At 36.0% G+C, this 19,068-nt stretch overlaps 1 protein-coding gene across 1 annotated transcript in view; it reads right to left on the bottom strand.

The window, feature by feature from the left end:
* Positions 1 to 19,068, bottom strand: part of STPG2 (sperm tail PG-rich repeat containing 2) — a 542,222-nt gene that overhangs the window by 503,163 nt on the left and 19,991 nt on the right. The window contains exons 4-5 of the mRNA XM_030919072.1: positions 4,171 to 4,283; positions 913 to 1,024 (exon numbers count right to left, since the gene is read on the bottom strand). Coding sequence (XP_030774932.1) covers positions 913 to 1,024; positions 4,171 to 4,283 — 225 coding nt within the window. The remainder of the gene's footprint in view (positions 1 to 912; positions 1,025 to 4,170; positions 4,284 to 19,068) is intronic.

Here is a 19,068-nt window from a genome sequence, read left to right on the forward strand (position 1 = left end):
GCTGGGTGTTCAAACTGTGTTCAAATAACACAAATGTCAAGCTATAACCAATCCAGTTGTTTCTGTATCTCACTTTCAATTTCTGTATGTCATTTCCCTTTTTTTGTCTATGAATTTATTATCCCTGGAGTCTCCCTGAATTTACTGTGATTCTGGGGACTGCCCAATTCACACATCATTCATTGCTCAATCACACTCCTTTAAACTGGGCTAAAGTGTTTCTTTTAACAGATGGTGTCAGAAGCGAGGTCCAAAGTAGAGCTTCTAACGACCCCCAGGAGCACTGAGTGAACAAGCAAGGTAGCTGCAAGGACCCTGCAAGTACCCACTTGTGCCCTTGATTCCTCAGAGCGGCTGAGGATTGTGGTAAGTTCTCTCTCCAAGTTCAGCGCTCCAAGGATTTGTGTTTTGAGCTCTTTGAGTTTCTTTGAGCAAGTTTATCTTCCAAATTGAGTTTGGAAGTTGTAACAGAAATGGAACTGGGTCCAGGATGGGTTTGATCCTATAATTAACAGGCTTGTATCCAGTTAAAGGGCTCTTACATCTGACTGGGTCAGAAAAAAAAAAAAAAAAAAAAAAAAAAACTGGTAGTAAACGTTAATATTGTAGGGATTGTAAAATTTGGCTTTTGAAAATTCACAGGGATTTTTGTGTTCTACCCTTTGTTTCATTTTTCTTGCATTTAAATAATTTTAAAAATCAACTTAGGAGTCATGAGTTCTTTGCAAGAAGGTTTTCAAGCAGAGACAGCAATCACTTGACAGAGATAATAAGTAGTTCCTTCTACAATATTCATTGAATGACAATTAGCTATCAGGTACATTAGATCAAAGAGTACAGTAACCTTGTGATAACAGGATTCAATGATCTTAAAATTGGGAAAATATATGCAATAGCCACTTTTCAACTTACCTTTTTTTTCTCCTGCAATACTATTATTTCATATAGTCGTGGGACAAATGAGCAATAATTTTGTTGTTGATCTCTCTGGATGTTAACATTTTCATAATATGATGTCTTTTTCCTTTAGAAAATTCAAATAGAAATTAAGAATTCTCAATTTTAAACCTATAAATATTTATGTAAGCAAAGAAGTTCTTTCTACAGCAACATGTGCTGGAATTAAAGTATGGAATAATAAGATTATCTAGGTGTATTAGATCAACATATTCAAACTTTTGTAAAATGTATTTGTTTTGTTGGTTATGATTTTTTCCAATTCAGAACATTATTATAAACCTATCTGAATAATTACCACAAAAAGAAAATAAGATCTGGTATTTACATCGTGAATTGAAAAAAGAGCTAACGCTAAAAAAAGTTTCCTGTGTATTTTATGTACCATTAAAAGTCTAAAATTCAAAAATCCTTGGTATTTCAACATTACCAAAATAAGAGGAAAATAGCCCTATGCTATTTATATCATACAATAATCAGAAAAGGGCATAAAGATCATTGTAAACAAAAAGGAAGTTTCTTTTCATTGAAATTCAGACAACCTCAAGAAAGAATCAGAAACTAAATAAGCAGTGAGTAAGAGCCCCAGCTTTGAAGTCAGACAGCCTGATAAGATCCCAGCATTGCTACCTACTGCTACCTACTGGTTATATAACTTTATGCAGACTAACTTCTCTAAGCTTCAGATTCATCACTTAATGAATTTGGTGATTGGAATCTGGTAATTGGAAATAGTAATAACCAACTCTCAAGGTTGCATTGATTAAAGTAGATAATATATATAAGGTAGTTAATGCCATACATGGTTCATAATAAGCACACAATGACTGTTAGCTATTATTATTACAAAAATCACATTTAAACAGGCTATACAGACCACACTACTATTTTTTCTATTTCTTAAAGAGAATTTCAAAAAAAAAATCTGATACCCAATATTTCCAACAAACTATACTAAACATATGTAGATTAAAAAATATATAATACAAAGTTATGTAATTGGTATTACTTTCTTTGTTTAGCAGTGCTATGATTTAATATGCATTTACCATCCCCACTCACTGCTAAAGTCTCACTTCCTCACTGATTGTTATTTGCTAAAATCTCAACAAATAAACTTGCTTTCAAACCTCAAAAAGGTTTATGGATAAGAAATTTATATATGGAATAGCAGAAATATCACATATCATTTAGGTCTGTATCTTTACCAAAAAAAGACCTATACACTTATCTTTCATTTAGAGTAACCAAATATCTCCACTTTTATACTGAATCAAGCCTCCCAGAATAATTCTGACTCAGTAAATAAAACAAAAAGTGCAAGACAGAAAAAAACAAATAGAAAACGTCAACTGCCACAAGGAACTAAGATAACTACAAGTAAAAGATACAGTGAAAGCAGCTAACTCAAAGAGCAAACAAATTATAAAAATGGTGAAATAACTGAAGCAGTCAGGAATGCAATCTATATTAACACATACCTTCAGGTAAAAGTTAAAACACAAATGAAAGAAGAGGAATAACAGGAGAAATAACAAAGATCAAATAAAGCAACAGCACAACAAATGGGGGGAGAATGAGAATGGGACAAGGTTAGGGAAGAAAACAGACTGGTAGGAAAAACCACCAAGCAGAATCAGTTAACACTACTTAGAGTCCCAGTTATGCCTGGGGTACTCAGTCAAAGTATAGTGAAATGGATGGAAAACAATCATCACAGAATGATACACATTTTAAAAGATGAATTTTGACTTATGTTATTTAAACCTCAATAAAACTGAGAAGAAGGGAAAGAGAGAGGGTGAGAGAGAGAGCATGAGCACAAACCAGCCAATCTGGCAGAAGAAAAGATTAGGATTAAAATACAGAAGAGCAAAAGCATATATCAAGAAGACCATGATATGTGTTAGAGTATTCTAGAGACCTGGTCTTGTTTGGAATAATAATAATAATAAGTAAAGACTTAATTAAGCTAAATATGCATGTTAAGGTTCTAGCGTAACTACTGAAAGAATAAAAATACAAAGTTATATTCCATATTAAGGGAGTGAAAAGTGAACAGGATAATGGATTAGAGTATAAATGCCCAAAAACAAGGGCCATGTTTTATTCTTGTTATTCTCAGTTATTAAGTTCAGAACAGGTACATAGCAATAATTCAAACAACATTTACTCAGTGAATGAACAGTAGCAGGGGAGTCCAAGCAAGATCCTAAAATATATCCACTGCTAGTATAGAGATATGTCTGATCTGTCTAGCAAATTAATTGAGTATGTAATCACTCTGGGGCTTTTTGGGAGAAAAAAAAAAGCTATGAAAGAGAAAGACTCAGGCAGATAAGCTGGACTCTTAAAAAATTAATTATAAGAAAGGGTAGTAGATTCTGAGGACAACATGGTATTTGATACTCAATTTTGCCTTCCATGAACTCATGTCTAAAACCTCACTATAGGAGTAGGAGAAAATAGAGTTATTTTGCCAGAAATGTATTTCTTCATAAATATTCTCTGACTTACACTGACTGAGAATGCCGTCTAAATCCATCATGTAGTCAGAGGAATGAATATGAGAGCCAGGGATAAAATGGAGAATTCTGGGTCACCTTCTTTTACATTTTCTCTGATCTTTTATCTACTTTATAATTAAGGACAGTATATTTTAGTACATGGATACATGGGCTGTGTAATCAAACAGGCTTCAATTTAACTTTAGCTCTGCCATTTAATAGTTGCATGATCTTGAATATGTTATTTATCCCCTCTAACCCTTGGATTTTTTACTGATAAAATAGATATAACAATATTAACTATCAAAGCTTGCTGTGAAGATTAAATGAGTTAATACATATATAGTAGATAGCACAAGATTTGGCTTATAAAAAAACAATAACTTGGGGGAATGGGGGAATAGGGGAGGGATAGCATTAGGAGAAATACCTAACGTAGATGATGGGTTGATGGGTGCAACAAAACACTATGGCATGTGTATACCTGTGTAACAAACCTGCATGTTCTGCACATGTATCCCAGAACTTAAAGTATAATTAAAAAAATAAATAAATAACTTTCATATATGTTATGCCAAAATATAATACTTCTTGGAGTTTTTCATACTAATTTTCCTTCCTTTACAGCATAGCCTAGTCTGAATTATTAGAATACTTTTCTAGTCAAGAGCTACATTAAAGGTTTATACTATATTTTTTTACTTACTGAACTATATCATACTCTCCTGGACCAGGACCTGACTTTTTAGGTAACTCCTGTCTTCCTGAAGAGTTGCCAAAATGTATACCTTTGTATTTCAAAGTTGCATTGGAAACATCCTAAAAAATAAAAAGTTTTAAAAAGTGAGGATGAAACACAGTTTAAGTAAGTCATGAAACAATGCTTGGCTTTACCTAAGTCTAAATCTAAAGCAAGGATAGCCTCAGTAAGGGGGTTCCACTGGTAAACGCTAAAGGGCTCTTGGATAAATCCCAGGCTAAGTTGTCACTGTTGGTTCCCTTCCCACTCCTGAGTCAGCTAGGGTTCCCAGAGAAGTACCTCTAACATTAGCATATTCTCAACCAGTAAGAACAGTTTTGCTCTTGGCAGTACACCCAGTAACCTAAAACCTTAAGAAAAATGAAAATTAGCTCCTCATCATTTAAAAAAGACAGAGGGGATAACATTATTTGGGAAATAGAAATACCTATTAAAAATTAAACAGATTGAAAAAATGCAAACATCACCAACAGTCATTAGATAACTTCAGATTAATGTAACCTTTACACAGTTAGAAATACTTTACAATAAATTAAACACTACCCTAGTTCATTTTATTGCTAATGCTTAAACACAGGATCAATCTTTTAATGACAGAGAAATTATTTGTGACATGAGAAATAATCATCTTTTCTTTATACCTGCTACAATAAATGTCAAAATTAAGCATGAACCATAAAAAGTTTAAGCACACTGTTTCACCAGAAACTAAAACAATAAAGCGTAACACAACAGTAGCTTTCTTTTTTTTTTATAGGAATCCTCTTCTCTTGACCTAAAACACTCTAAGTTGAGAAATCATTTAAGAATATTTTAAAACATATTTTTAAACTAATGGTATTTACTACAATTCTCATAACATATAGTTTAACAATGTGTCAGGTTGTTATAGCAGGCAGACAGCCTGACATGAGCAGGGTAGGAGAGGGCCCCCCCAATCAAGAATGTCAGACGACCATCATGTGATGGTCAGACAGTTATTAACAGTCTCTCTAAAATAATAAATGATTGCAGCTTGCACCAGGGAAAGGTAGTCTCCCAATAGAAAAATCCTGAAGCTGGTGATCAGCAGCTTCCAGATAACACCTCAGGAGTTGGGCAAATGGGCTCACCTATGCACACTAAAAGGCAAAATGGCTGTGTTATAACTGGTATATGACCCTCTAGGGGCATTCAACTGGAAAAGGTAAGAATGCCTCAAGTGAGCATGTGTACAACTCAACTCCAGTAAACACACTGCACACGTGGCCCCTGTCAAGTGCTAGCAGGCCACTGAGCATGTGAACAGCCCACCCCAAGGAAAGAATCAGGGGGCAAGTAATGCAAGACCCTGGAAGCATGCCAACATACAAAACCCCAAGTTAAAAGGTCAATCCACGCACTTGATCTCTCAAATCACCTGCTTGGCCCTCTCCCAAGTGTTCTTTACTTCCTCTCATTCCTGGACTAAAGCTTTTTAAAAAACTTTTACTCCCACTCTAAAACTTGCCTTGGTCTCTCACTTTGCCTTATGCCCCTCGATCGATTTCTTTCTTACGAGGAGGCAAGAATTGAGGTGGCTGCAGACCCATATGGATTCGTCACCGCTAAGTTGTTCTAGATGGCTATTACTATTCTACAGCAATGGAATCAACCTCTCTGTTACCATTATAAGCAAGAATAATGCAGTAAGTAGCAACATTAATGATAAAAAGCATAATTTCAGTTCAAAATGGTGAATCAAATCCATACCTGCCCCACCCGACTCCAAAATTTCAAAAGAAGTATATCAAATAGACACAAGTAAGTGCTAGAAACAGCATCATTCACATGCCAGAAACTTTAAGGACTTTCTGGAAGATATAGCACAGCAAAGACTAGAATCAGGAAAGGACTTCATTACATATGAAAAGAGTCTCAGCTGAACCCTCTTAACATCCCCAAAGACAGAAACTGCAGATAAACTCTTGGGTAGTGAGTAGGGGGCAATTGTCAAAACTACCAGCACCTTTGGAGATGTGCACCAGTGCCATTATATTAAGTGATGACAAGAATGCTAACCTCCACTTTATTCTTAACAGATGTAGTTGAAACTAAATTGAAAGCACTTTCCCCTGTCCCTAGTGACTTTCTAGCTAGAGAGGCACCACTCCAGAAAGCTTTGAGGTGCCACAACAAAATTCAAAAAGAAGCTGGCACACACTAAAATTCCTTGAACTACCACTAACACCTAGCTCTCAGACATTATAAAATATAAGCACAATAGAATTAACTTTCCCTTCTACATCTGCCTGGTCTGAAAAAATTAAATGCAGACTGTGATGGTCAATTTTAGATGTCAATTTGACTGAGTTAAGGAATACTCACATAGCTGATAAAGTGTTATTTCTGGGTATGTACGTGAGGCTGTTTCCAGAATAGATAGGCATTTGAATCAGTGAACCATCCTAACCCAATGTAGTGGGCACCATTCAATCAGTTGAAGGCCCGGATAGAACAAAAAGGCAGAAGAAAGGTAAATTTGTTCTCTTTTCTGGATCTGAGACGCCCATCTTCTCCTACCCTCGGACATCAGAACTTCAGGTTTTCTAACCTTCAGATTTTTGGACTTGCTCCAGCAGCCACTCAGGTTCTCAGGCTTTTATCCTTGGACTAAGAGTTACACCATCAGCTCCCGTGGTTCTCAGGCCTTCAGACTTGAAATCAGCTACTCCACCAGCTCCCTTACTTCTCCAGCTTGCAGACAGCATATCATGGGACTTCTCAGCCTCCGTAATCACGTGAGCCAATTCCCAGAATAAACCCCATCTTGGCCGGGCGCGGTGGCTCAAGCCTGTAATCCCAGCACTTTGGGAGGCCGAGGCGGGTGGATCACGAGGTCAGGAGATTGAGACCATCCTGGCTAACACGGTGAAACCCCGTCTCTACTGAAAAATACAAAAAACTAGCCGGGCGAGGTGGCGGGTGCCTGTAATCCCAGCTACTCGGGAGGCTGAGGCAGGAGAATGGCATGAACCCGGGAGGTGGAGTTTGCAGTGAGTTGAGATACGGCCACTGCACTCCAGCCTGGGCGACAGAGCGAGCCTCCGTCTCAAAAAAATAAAAAAATAAAATAAAAAATAAAAAATAAACCCATCTCACATATATAGTTATGCATCACATAATGATGTTTCAAGGATGGACTGCATATATGACAATGGACCGCATATACAATGGTGAGCCCATAAGATTATAACACCATGTATTTACTGTTCTTTTTCAATGTTTAGATATATTTAGATACACAAATACCATTGTGTATCTGTATCTTTGTAATCTATACCAGACAGTACAATAACATGCCATACAGGCTTGAATCACAGAAACAATAGGCCATACCATATAGCTTAGGTGTGTCATAGACTATACCATCTAGGTTTGTATAAATATACTCTATGATGTTCACATAATGACAAAATCACCTAACAATGCATTTCTCAGGACGTATCCCCATCATTAACTGACACATGACTGTGTAAGCGGTGGTTCTGTTTCTCTGCAGAATCCTAATATAAAGACTAACACAACCTCTGACAGAACTTTAATGTTTGCATGAAGTAAAATGAGACCTTTGTTGATTCTTTTTTCATAGATGCAAACTTGTAGAGAAAATTATAGTTTTCCTAAAGAGTTACCCTGCTTTGATTTTAATAAATCACCTTGATTGTTCCTTTCTTTGGTGGTAGAGAATATTGGAGCTGACAAGAGAGAAACAAGTAGTAGTCTGCTATGTCCAAGTAGAATTCAGACATGTTTGGAATACCTGGTGAACAGAGCAAAACAACCAAAAGGCAAATGTAAAAATTAATCCTATGAGAAGAAGAAGCTAATCATGATGGCCCACACCTAGTAAGAAAATCTTAGTGTCAAAAGAGTGGCAATGCTAAATACTGGGGATTTTCTGTCGACTGGGTTTGCCTTTTAACACAGACAATCTTCAATGACTTTAGGCCTCATATCCTTTTGAGTGTGAAGAAACTATGAAAAAAATAACTAAAACAACTGTTTCATTAAAATATTGGCTAAAAAAAAAACCTGCACTACTTTTGAACTCTTCTAATAGAGTATAACACGAAGAAAGACATCATCCTCCTCCCACTACTCCATCCCAGCTAATCCGGCAGCTTTAGCTGTGAAAGAGAACATTGGTGGAAACGCCCAGCAGAGAGCACCATATGGCAAGAGACTGAAGTGCCTGGTGGAACAGCAGCTGTACTCAATGGAAACAGACTTATTCCAGAGCATAGCTGAGACAGCCCCCAGGGACATCTAGAAATATGTGGGTAGAGGAACTTTGCAAAAGGCTATATGTCCTCTACATTGATAGTTACAGACCAAAAAAAAAAATGGTATTTAAGTTATTAACATTATTGCGACTCTCTTTAGTACCTCCAATCCAATGAAGCCTGGGGAAATGTGTTATATAAATAAAAAGGATGAATCCTTATTTCCTCTAGGAATATTTTCAGCACCATACGTGGTCTCAGTGTGCTTGAATTATTGATCTGCAAATCCCTTCTATTTAACACAAAGAGCAGAAAGCTATTTGCCCTTCCTCACTATGGACATTCAGCTTTAACACTGAGTGATGAGTGATAGTCTTATAAAGCACTATCTCAAAGTGATATATTATTATTCTCAATAGCATTATTATTACAAGTAAGGATTCTAGTTTGACACACAATTCCAAAGCCCAGCCCCTTGTCACGTCCTTCAAGGAAAAAAGCTATGAATAAAAACTGAAAAAGCTATCCCACAAATCTCTGTAACACATAGGTGTCATGCGCGTCCGTGTGAAGAGACCACCAAACAGGCTTTGTGTGAGCAACATGGCTGTTTATTTCACCTGGGTGCAGGCGGGCTGAGTCTGAAAAGAGAGTCAGTGTCCGAAAAGATAGTCAGTGAAGGGAGATAAGGGTGGGGCTGTTTTATAGGATTTGGGTAGGTAAAGGAAAATTACAGTCAAAGGGGGTTTGTTCTCTGGTGGGCAGGAGTGGGGGTCACAAGGTTCTCAGTGGGGAAGCTTTTTGAGCCAGGATGAGCCAGGAAAAGGAATTTCACAAGATAATGTCATCGCTTAAGGCAAGGACCGGCCATTTTCACTTCTTTTATGGTGGAATGTCATCAGTTAAGGCAAGGCAGGGCATTTGCACCTCTTTTGTGATTCTTAGTTACTTCAGGCCATCTGGGCGTATATGTGCAAGTCACAGGGGATGCGACGGCTTGGCTTGGGCTCAGAGGCCTGACAATAGGGTATATATACACTTCTTTGGAATTCCAAAGTATAACACAAAAGGAAATAAGGGAGTCAGACCATCCAAAGGCATTGGGTCTAGTGGGTATAGGGGGGAAGAGACAAATGCTATGAAACCTAGCAGAATGACATACAAAAGTGGCAGAGCCTGACATGTCCAGCAGAGCAGTACATGCCAGTAAAAGAGCACTGGGAGAAACCCTAGCATCCACTAGAATAGCTGAAAACAGACTCTTCTTACGGGGTCAGTGGCAATTCCAAAGACTGCTGTGCCCAACAGAACTTCAGAAAAAGAGAGAACCTAGCCAACCAACACTTTCTCTTGCTAAAGTAAGTGCTCCAGACCACCTTTCAAATGCAATTACCTAATACAACCATGGATTTTAAAGTACACAGGCAGTTGTGATAGCAGAAAGAATGAAATTTCCCATTTATGTTATAGTTTATTTTTAACTCAGAAATAAAGCAGATCATAATTGTGCATATTTTTTTCCACTATATTATGACCGTAACAGGCAGTGAAGTACAAAATGTGAAACTACATTCTAATATAATATAGTCATGCTGGATATTTTAGACATTGTATATATTTCATACAAGAACATATCTAATATACTGATTTACTATAGCCTATACATTTGTCAAAAAATCAATATTTTAAAATAGAGCATCTTGATGTCATCTTTTACATCACATTTTTATAGCCTAAAATCATGTTAAGGTTTTATATTAACTCTTTTAATGCAACAATTCAAGACCTTGAGCAGGATTCTATCCAAGAAGCTTTCTTTAAGTGAATTTACATTATTGAGATTTTATGATTCAATTGTTTCACAATTCTAACGGTAATCCAGTCGGAGAAAAGATTACGTATGTGTACGTGCGCGTGTGCGCACACAAACACAATTTAAGACACTAGTAATATCCTTTTCGTGTGTCTACAATAAAATCTATTTCATGTAAACCACATTGACAACTACTTAACTCATTAACCTCTGCGGTACTCAGGTAAATGTTCAATCAGAAATTTTAAAGCCTTTTAAAAATACAGATAGAAAACAAAGGATAAATTGATGCACTTTTATCTCTAAATTACAGTTTCTTTTATGTCAAGAAGTGTTGGCAATACCAAATTCAAGGTCACTGTCAATTTTGAAAATCATTAGCAAATAAAATATGACTTAATTGAAGCAAACTCAGCATGGAACTGCATTCTTTTAAGTAAATGCTACACTATAATTTGAAGAAGAATTACTAACTGCCACTCTCACTGACAATCAAATAAATGAAGATGGGGCTATGCAACTTTCCCCCATGTCTTTCCATAATTAAATATGGCAATAGAATTTGTGAAGAATTAAAAGGCCCAAAGTGCATCAATTCAAACACTAATGGACTGTTTTCCAGTGTGGCAGCACACAGGTAGTTCCCAGCATGTTATCATTAGCAAATATGTCAGTATCTTTCCAATCACAAACTTTGCTTGTGAAATCCACCTCTGAAAAATAGATTTCTAATAGTTACCTGGACTCTTCTAAAAGAAGAAAGAAGCTAAATTTCGCCATTCAAAATGTTATATAAAATAACTTTTTGTAGGATTTCTCTTTACAAATTAAATTTAGCTAAAGTTTATCATTTGTCACTTAGAGTCTTATACAACTCTTAATTCTGTATTTAAGCTTTATTAGACAGCTTCAGCAGATGTGATTCACCAGTTAAGAAAGAATCACAATAATTACCCATTTATTGGATTATTTTCTTAATTTTCTATCAATATGCACCTCTGGAAACTAAACCCACATATAGTATTAAATATTATTTCAAAAGCAAGCAAAGAGTTACATAGAATTATCAGAAATTTGGATAAGATTTGAATTAACATTATTACAGTATCAATTTGGCAGTAGTTTGTGAAGAACCTGTGTTTTTCTACAGGAGAAACAGAAGAAAATAAAGCCTTCAGCTACTGAGCTTTGCCACCCTATCTCTAGTTCTCTCAAATCCAAGAAATCCAAGACAAGAATTTCAAAAAATATCAAAATTCAGTTTGTACTAAACTTTGCTGAATCTTCTTGAATATTATGAACTATGTCTTTAACTGATATAGAAAACTATGTTTTTACATAACGTTTTTAAATAGCATCTAGATTTCTATTCCAATAAATACAAGTTTCATTGATTCAATAATTATTAAATTAGGCCATCAAATAAATTAGGTCATCAAATAAACGTCGTCTTCTTATTATTTCTATAAATAATAATTTAGCCAGGAAGTAATCAAGTTTTATATGTCAAAGTATGCTTATTCATATGGGAAAAGGATTTTATACATGCAGGGAAGCTCAAAGGCATTATTGTGGCCTTCTAAGGGATGATACATTATTCTGAAACCAAAAAAAATTAGCATAAAGCAAGAATTACACTTTGAGATTTAAGTTAAGAGTGATTAGGGAATTATTAAGCTAAAGTCAAGAATCTACAACTAATTGTGAAGAATAAATACTAATTCCAAAATATTAGACCATAGCTTTTTTTCCCAGGATATTTTAGGTAAGGAAACTGAGCACAAAGATTAAGTAACTTGGCCAAGGACAAATAACTATTAAGTGGTAGAGTCAAGACACATAACTAGAAAGTCTGGCTCCATTACACTTCTTTGCATAACTTGTCCTTCACCTTGGGGAGAATATCCTAATATCAAACCATAAGACCATTTCACTGGATTTTTTACAGAACTGAACCTATTGTTCAGATAAGCATATATTACTTAAATATTTAAGATACTTAAATATCTTAATGAAGACTAATTTGTCACATTGTTATCAATAGGATGATGGGACAGTCAAGGTATGTCATAGAAAGGGAGAATGAAATATTCTTGAGACAAAAACTTCCATGGCCAGAAAGAAATGGGAATTCTCATGATTAGAACAGGAAACACATAACTTACATTATCCTTAATTTCCATGATACCAGAATTAATCTGGTCCTTCATAAGTTTTATAGCATGAAACAATCCATTAGTCTTAAAATATCTGCCTACTACTGTATTTAAACACAAAATTATTATTTCTAGTTTGTTCCATAATCAATAGGAATTTTTCCAAAAAGTTACAAATCGAAAATTAAATAATACTGGCTTATATATTTACCTTTACCATTGTTCTTTAATTCTTTGTGTGAATTTGGGTTATTGTCTGATAACCTTTCATTTCAGCCTGAAGACTCCATTTGGTATTTCTTTTAGGAGGTGTGCCAGTAACAAATTCTGTCAGCTTCCATTTATCTGAAAATGTCTTAATTTCTCCTTTATTTTCAAGGAATAGCTTTGCTGATTCTAGAATTCTTGATTGGCAGTCTGTTTTTTCAACACTCTGAATATGTCATCCCCTTCCCTCTGACCTCATGATGTCTATTAACCTTTTGGGGGATTCCCTCTACATGACGTGTCACTTTTTTCTTGCTGCCCTCAAGATTTTCTCTTTGGCTTTCAACAGCTTGACAGTGATGTGTCTAGGTATGTATCTCTTTGCATTAATCTTACTGAGAGTTTGTTAAGCTTCTTTCTGTAATGTTTTTTCATCAAATTTGGGAGGTTTTCAGCCATGATTTCTTCAAGTATTCTCTTTTTCTCCTTTCTCTTTCTCCTCTCCTTCTGGGAGTTCCACTATGTGTATATTGGTATACTTGATGGTGTCCCCCTAGAACTCTGAGGCTCTGATTTCTTTTCTTCATCCTATTTTCTTTCTGTTCATCAGACTGCATAATATCAATTGACATGTCTTCAAGTTCACTGATTCTTTCTTCAGCCAAATCAAATCTTCTTTTGGGCTCCTCTAGCAAGTTTTTCATTTCCATTATTGTAATTTTCAATTCCAGAATTTCTACTCTGTTTGTTTTTATAATTTCTATCTCTTTATTGATGCTCTGTATTGGATGAGACACTATTCTTATACTTTCGTTTAGTTCTTTAGACATAGTTTGCTTTATTTCTTTGAACATATTTAAAATAGATAATTTAAAAACTTTATCTAAGAAGTCTAATGCCTTAGCTTCCTTAAGAACAATTTATTTTTCTGTGTATGGGCCATTTTTTTATTATTTGCATGTCCATAATTCTTTGCTGAAACCAGATATTTTATATGACATAATGTGACAACTATGAAGATCAGAATTCCTACCCTGAGGGTTTGTTTAGTGATTTTCCTAGACTAATTCTCTAAACTCTGTATTCTTTATCATGTATGCACACTGAAATCTTAGCCTAATTAGCTGAGTGGTCAGGTAATGTTTGGACAAAAATTTTCTTAAGTGCCAATACATCTCCAACCGTTGCCAAGGCCCTCCATACCTGTGTTGGGGCATAATTTTAATGCTCAAGCAGTCAATTTACAAATTGTATTAGCCATCACTTCCTGCTTGTGTAGAGCTTCAAGGTCACCTGAAGGTAAGAGCTTGTGCATTCTCAAGTCTGTTTTTTGCAGTGATAGCTTACCAATTCTAAAACTACTTTCAATGTACTATGGGATTAAGCAAATAAGTACAAAACTGAGGATAATGGGAGCTTGGTTTCTCACTGTGGAAGCAGCGAGTCAAATATGGAAAGAGAAAGCCTAGAATAAACCTGTGATGTTAGACTGAAATTGGAAGTATATGTATAAACTAAAAGTTTTTAATAGACAAATAAGAAGTATAGATGTATTACTCTATCCATTGAGATGACCTAGAAGCCCTAATGCCCGGTACAATGCATGTACCTAGTATACAGATTTAACTTTGAAATACATTCTGCTGCTATGGAAGTAGGGCTCCTTAAAGAAGTGGCTGATTGCAAGGCTCAAATAAGCAAATGAATAAAATGAACCTGGAATATCTTTTTATGCCAGAAAGTAAGGAAATTTTCAAAGAATGATATGAACATGTCAAAAGGACACAAGGATAGCCTAAAAGGCTCCCAAGGGTCAAATCTGGAATCACCAATGCCTCAAAATAAACAATAAAGAAATAAATTATAACCCTTTGAGTAAAACAGGAATTCATAAATCTATACTGATATAAATATATAAATGGGGAAAAAATAAATCTCTTCTTTATAGTAAAATGCCAACAAATAAAGGTTAAAAATTAGAGTTAGAAAATCACCATTTGATAAGCATCATGGTAAAACTGGTTCAGGAATCATCAATAGGTGTTAAAACTATTAAGTGAGAGTTTGAGGAGAAATAGATTAAAAGTTTGATAAATGAAATATCTATTTAGTCTTAAAGTAATCCTCAAAAAATATTTACTTTACATGAGTTAAAACTAGAAGTCACCTCAAGTTAACATAATCATTTATGAGATAAATATCTTGTTACTCTTTACATGATGTATTAAGAACCTATCACTGGCCAGGCACGGTGGCTCAATCCTGTAATCCCAACACTTTGGGAGGCCAAGGTAGGTGGATTACGAGGTCAGGAGATAGAGACCATCCTAGCTAACACAGTGAAACCTCAATTCTACTAAAAATACAAAAAATTAGCCAGGCGCAGTTGCAGGCACCTGTAGTCCCAGCTACTTGGGAGGCTGAGGCAGGAGAATGGCGTGAACCCAGGAGGCGGAGCTTGCAGTGAGCTGAGATAGTGCCACTGCACTCCAGCCTGGGCAAAAGAGTGAGACTCTGTCTCAAAAAAAAAAAAAAAAAAAAAAAAAAAAAAAAAAAACCTATCACTTCTATAGTATTCTCACCAAAATATTAAACAAACCTTCAGATATTCATAATATACACAAACCCATAACTGAAACATGTTCTACAAAATAAATAACCTGTACTCTTCAGAAAGAAAATAAAGATTAAAGAAGACAAATACTGAAGAACTGTTCCAAATTAAGGGATTCTAAAGAGACATGCAACTAAATGCAACATCAGATTGAACTCTGGACCAAAAATCTTTTTTCTATAAAAGATATAATTGAGATAATTAGCAATATTTTTCATAATAATGAATGAAACGCCATGATTTTGATAACTGCATTGTGGTTACAAAAAAGAATGTCTTTTTTTTTTTTTTTTTTAAGTTCCAGGGTACATCGACAGGATGTGCAGGTTTGTTACATAGGTAAACATGTGCTATGGTGGTTTGCTGCATATTAAGCCTCACATGCGTTAGCTATTTTTTTCTGATGCTCTCCATCCCCCAAACCTACCCCCAACAGGCCCCAGTGTGTGTTGTTCCCCACCTTGTGCCCGTGTGCTCTCATCATTCAGTTCCCACTTATAAGAACATGTGGTGTTTGGACTTCTGTTCCTGTGTTATTTGCTGAGGATAATGGCTTCCAGCTCCATCCATGTCCCTGCAAAGGACATGACATCATTCCTCTTTATAGCAATCCTTTTTATGGCTGTATAGTATTCCATGGTGTATACGTGCCACATTTTTTTTATCCAGTCTATCATTGATGGCAGTTGGGTTGATTCCATGGCTTTACTATTGTGAATAGTGCTGGAATGAACATACTCATGCATGTTTTGTTTTTGTTTTTGTTTTTGTTTTATGAGATGGAGTCTCGCTGTGTCACCCAGGTTGGAGTGTAGTGGCATAATCTTGGCTCACTGCAACCTCTACCTCCTGGGTTCAAGCGATTCTCCTGCCTCAGTCTCCCAAGTAGCTGGGACTACAGGTGCATGGTACCATGCCTGGCTAATTTTTGTAGTTTTAGTAGAGACAGGGTTTCACCATATTGGTCAGGTTTCACCATACTGGTCTTGAACTCCTGACCTCATGATCTGCCCACCTTGGCCTTCCAACATGCTGTGATTACAGGTGTGAGTCACCGCACCTGGCCACATGTATCTTTATAATAGAGTGATTTATATTCATTCGGGTATATACCCAGTAATAAGATTGCTGGGTCAAGTGGTATTTCTGCTTCTAGATCTCTGAGGAATCACCACACTGTTTTCCACAATGGTTGACCTAATTTACATTTCCACCAACAGTGTAAAGGCATTCCTATTTCTCTGCAACCTTGCCAGCATCTATTGTTTCTTGACTTTTTAATAATTGCCATTCCGACTGGTGCGAGATGGTATCTCATTGTGGTTTTGGTTTGCATTCCTCTAATGATCAGTGATGAGCTTTTTTGCATATGTTTGCTGGCTACATAAATATCTTCTTTTGAGAAGTGTCTGTTCATGTGCTTTGCCCACTTTTTACTGGGGTTGTTTTTTATTGTAAATTTGGTTAAGTTCCTTATAGACTTTGGATATTAGACCTTTGTCAAATGGATAGATTGCAAAAATTTTCTCCCATTCTGTAGGTTGTCTATTTGCACTGATGGTAGTTTCTTTTGCTGTGCCGCAGCTCTTTAATTAGATCCCAGTTGTGTTTTCCTTCTGTGTCAATTACTTTTAGCATTTTTGTCATGAAATTTTTGCCCATGCCTATGTCCTCAACAGTATTGCTCACATTTTCTTCTAGGATTTTTATAGTTTTGGATTTTACATTTAAGTCTTTAATCCATATCTTGAGTTAATATTTGTATAAGGTATAAAGAAGGGGTCCCATTTCAATTCTCTGCATATGGCTAGCCAGTTCTCCCAGCACCATTTATTAAATAGGGAATCCTTTCCCCATTGCTTGTTTTCATCAGGTTTGTTGAAGATCAGATGTGCAATCTTATTTCTGAGTTCTATATTCTGTTCCATTGGTCTACATTTCTGTTTTTGTACCAGTACCAAGCTGTTTTGGTTAATGTAGCCTTGTAATATAGGTTAAAGTCAGCTAGTGTGATGCCTCTAGTTTTGTTATTTTTGCTTAGGATTGTCTTGGCTATACAAACTCTTTTTTGGATCCATATGAATTTTAAAATAGCTTTTTCTAATTCTGTGAAGAATGACAATGGTAGTTTAAAGAAAATAGCATTGAATCTATAAATTACTTTAGGCAATATGGCCTTTTTCATGATATGGATTCTTCCTATCCATGAGCATGCAATGTTTTTTCATTTGTTTGTGTCCGTTCTGGCTTCTTTGAGCAGTGGTTTGTAGTTCTACTTGAAGAGGTCCTTCACTTCCCTTGTCAGCTGTCTTCCTAGGTATTTTATTATTTGGTAGCAATTGTGAATGGGAGTTCATTTATGATTTAGCTCTCTGCTTGTCTCTTGTTGGTGTATAGTGACGCCTCTGATTTTTTTTTTTTTTTTTTTTTTTTTTTTTTGATACAGAGTCTCTCTCTGTCACCAGGCTGGAGTGCAGTAGCACAATCTCTACTCACTGCAACTTCCACCTCCCAGGTTCACGCTATTCTCCTGCCTCAGCCTCCCACGTAGCTGGGACTACAGGCATGTGTCACCATGCCCAGCTAATTTTTGTATTTTTAGTAGAGACGAGGTTTCACTATGTTGGCCAGGGTGGTCTCGATCTCTTGACCTTGTGATCCGCCCACATCAGCCTCCCAAAGTGTTGGGATTACAGGCATGAACCACTGCACCTGACCAAATGCCTTTGATTTTTGCACATGGATTTTGTATCCTGAGATTTTGCTAAAGCTGCTTATCAGCTTAAAAAGCTTTTGGGCTGAGACAATGAGGCTTTCTAGATGTAGAATCATGTCACCTGCAAATAAAGATAATTTGACTTCCTCTCTTCTAATTTGAATACGCTTTATGTCTTTCTCTTGCCTGATTTCCCTGGCCAAAACTTCCAATACTATGTTGAATAGGTGTGGTGAGAGAGGGCATCATTGTCTTGTACCAGTTTTCAAAAGGAATGCTTCCAGATTTTGCCCATTTAGTATATTGGCTGTGGGTTTGTCATATATGGCTCTTATTATTTTGAGGTATGTATGTATCTCCAATATGTAGTTCATTGAGAGTTTTTAACATGAAAGGACATTGAATTTTATCAAAGGCCTTTTCTGCATCTATCAAGATAATCATGTGATTTTTGTCTTTAGTTCTGTTTACATGATGAATTACATTTATTAATTTGCATGTTAAACCAACCTTGCAACTTGATCATGGTGGATAAGTTTTTTGATGTGCTGCTGGATTTGACTTGCCAGTATTTTTTGAGGATTTTTTGCATTGATGTTCATCAGGGATATTGGCCTACAGTTTTCTTTTTTTGTTGTATCTCTGCCAGGTTTTGGTATCAGGATGATGCTGGCCTCAGAAAATGAGTTAAGGAGGAATCCCTCCTTTTCGTTTTTTTGGAATAGCTTCAGAAGAAGTAGTACCAGCTCGTCTTTGTACCTCTAGTAGAATTTAGCTGTAAATCTGTCTGGTCCTGGGCTTTTTTTGGTTGGTAGGCTATTTATTATTGCCTCGATTTCAGAACTCATTATTGGTCTATTCAGTAATTCAACTTCTTCCTGGTTCAGTCTCAGGAGGGTGTATACATCCAGGAATTTATCCATTTCTTCTAGATTTTTGTAGTTCATGTGCACAGAGGTGTTTATGGTATCCTCTGATGGTTGGTTGTATTTCTGTGGGGTCAGTGGTGATATCTACTTTATCATTTCTGATTGTGTCTATTTGATTCTTCTCTCTTTTCTTCTTTATTAGTTATCAGTCTATCTATTTTATTA

The sequence above is a fragment of the Rhinopithecus roxellana genome, chromosome 2 (genome assembly GCF_007565055.1).
Source record: "Rhinopithecus roxellana isolate Shanxi Qingling chromosome 2, ASM756505v1, whole genome shotgun sequence".
Lineage (NCBI taxonomy): Eukaryota > Metazoa > Chordata > Mammalia > Primates > Cercopithecidae > Rhinopithecus > Rhinopithecus roxellana.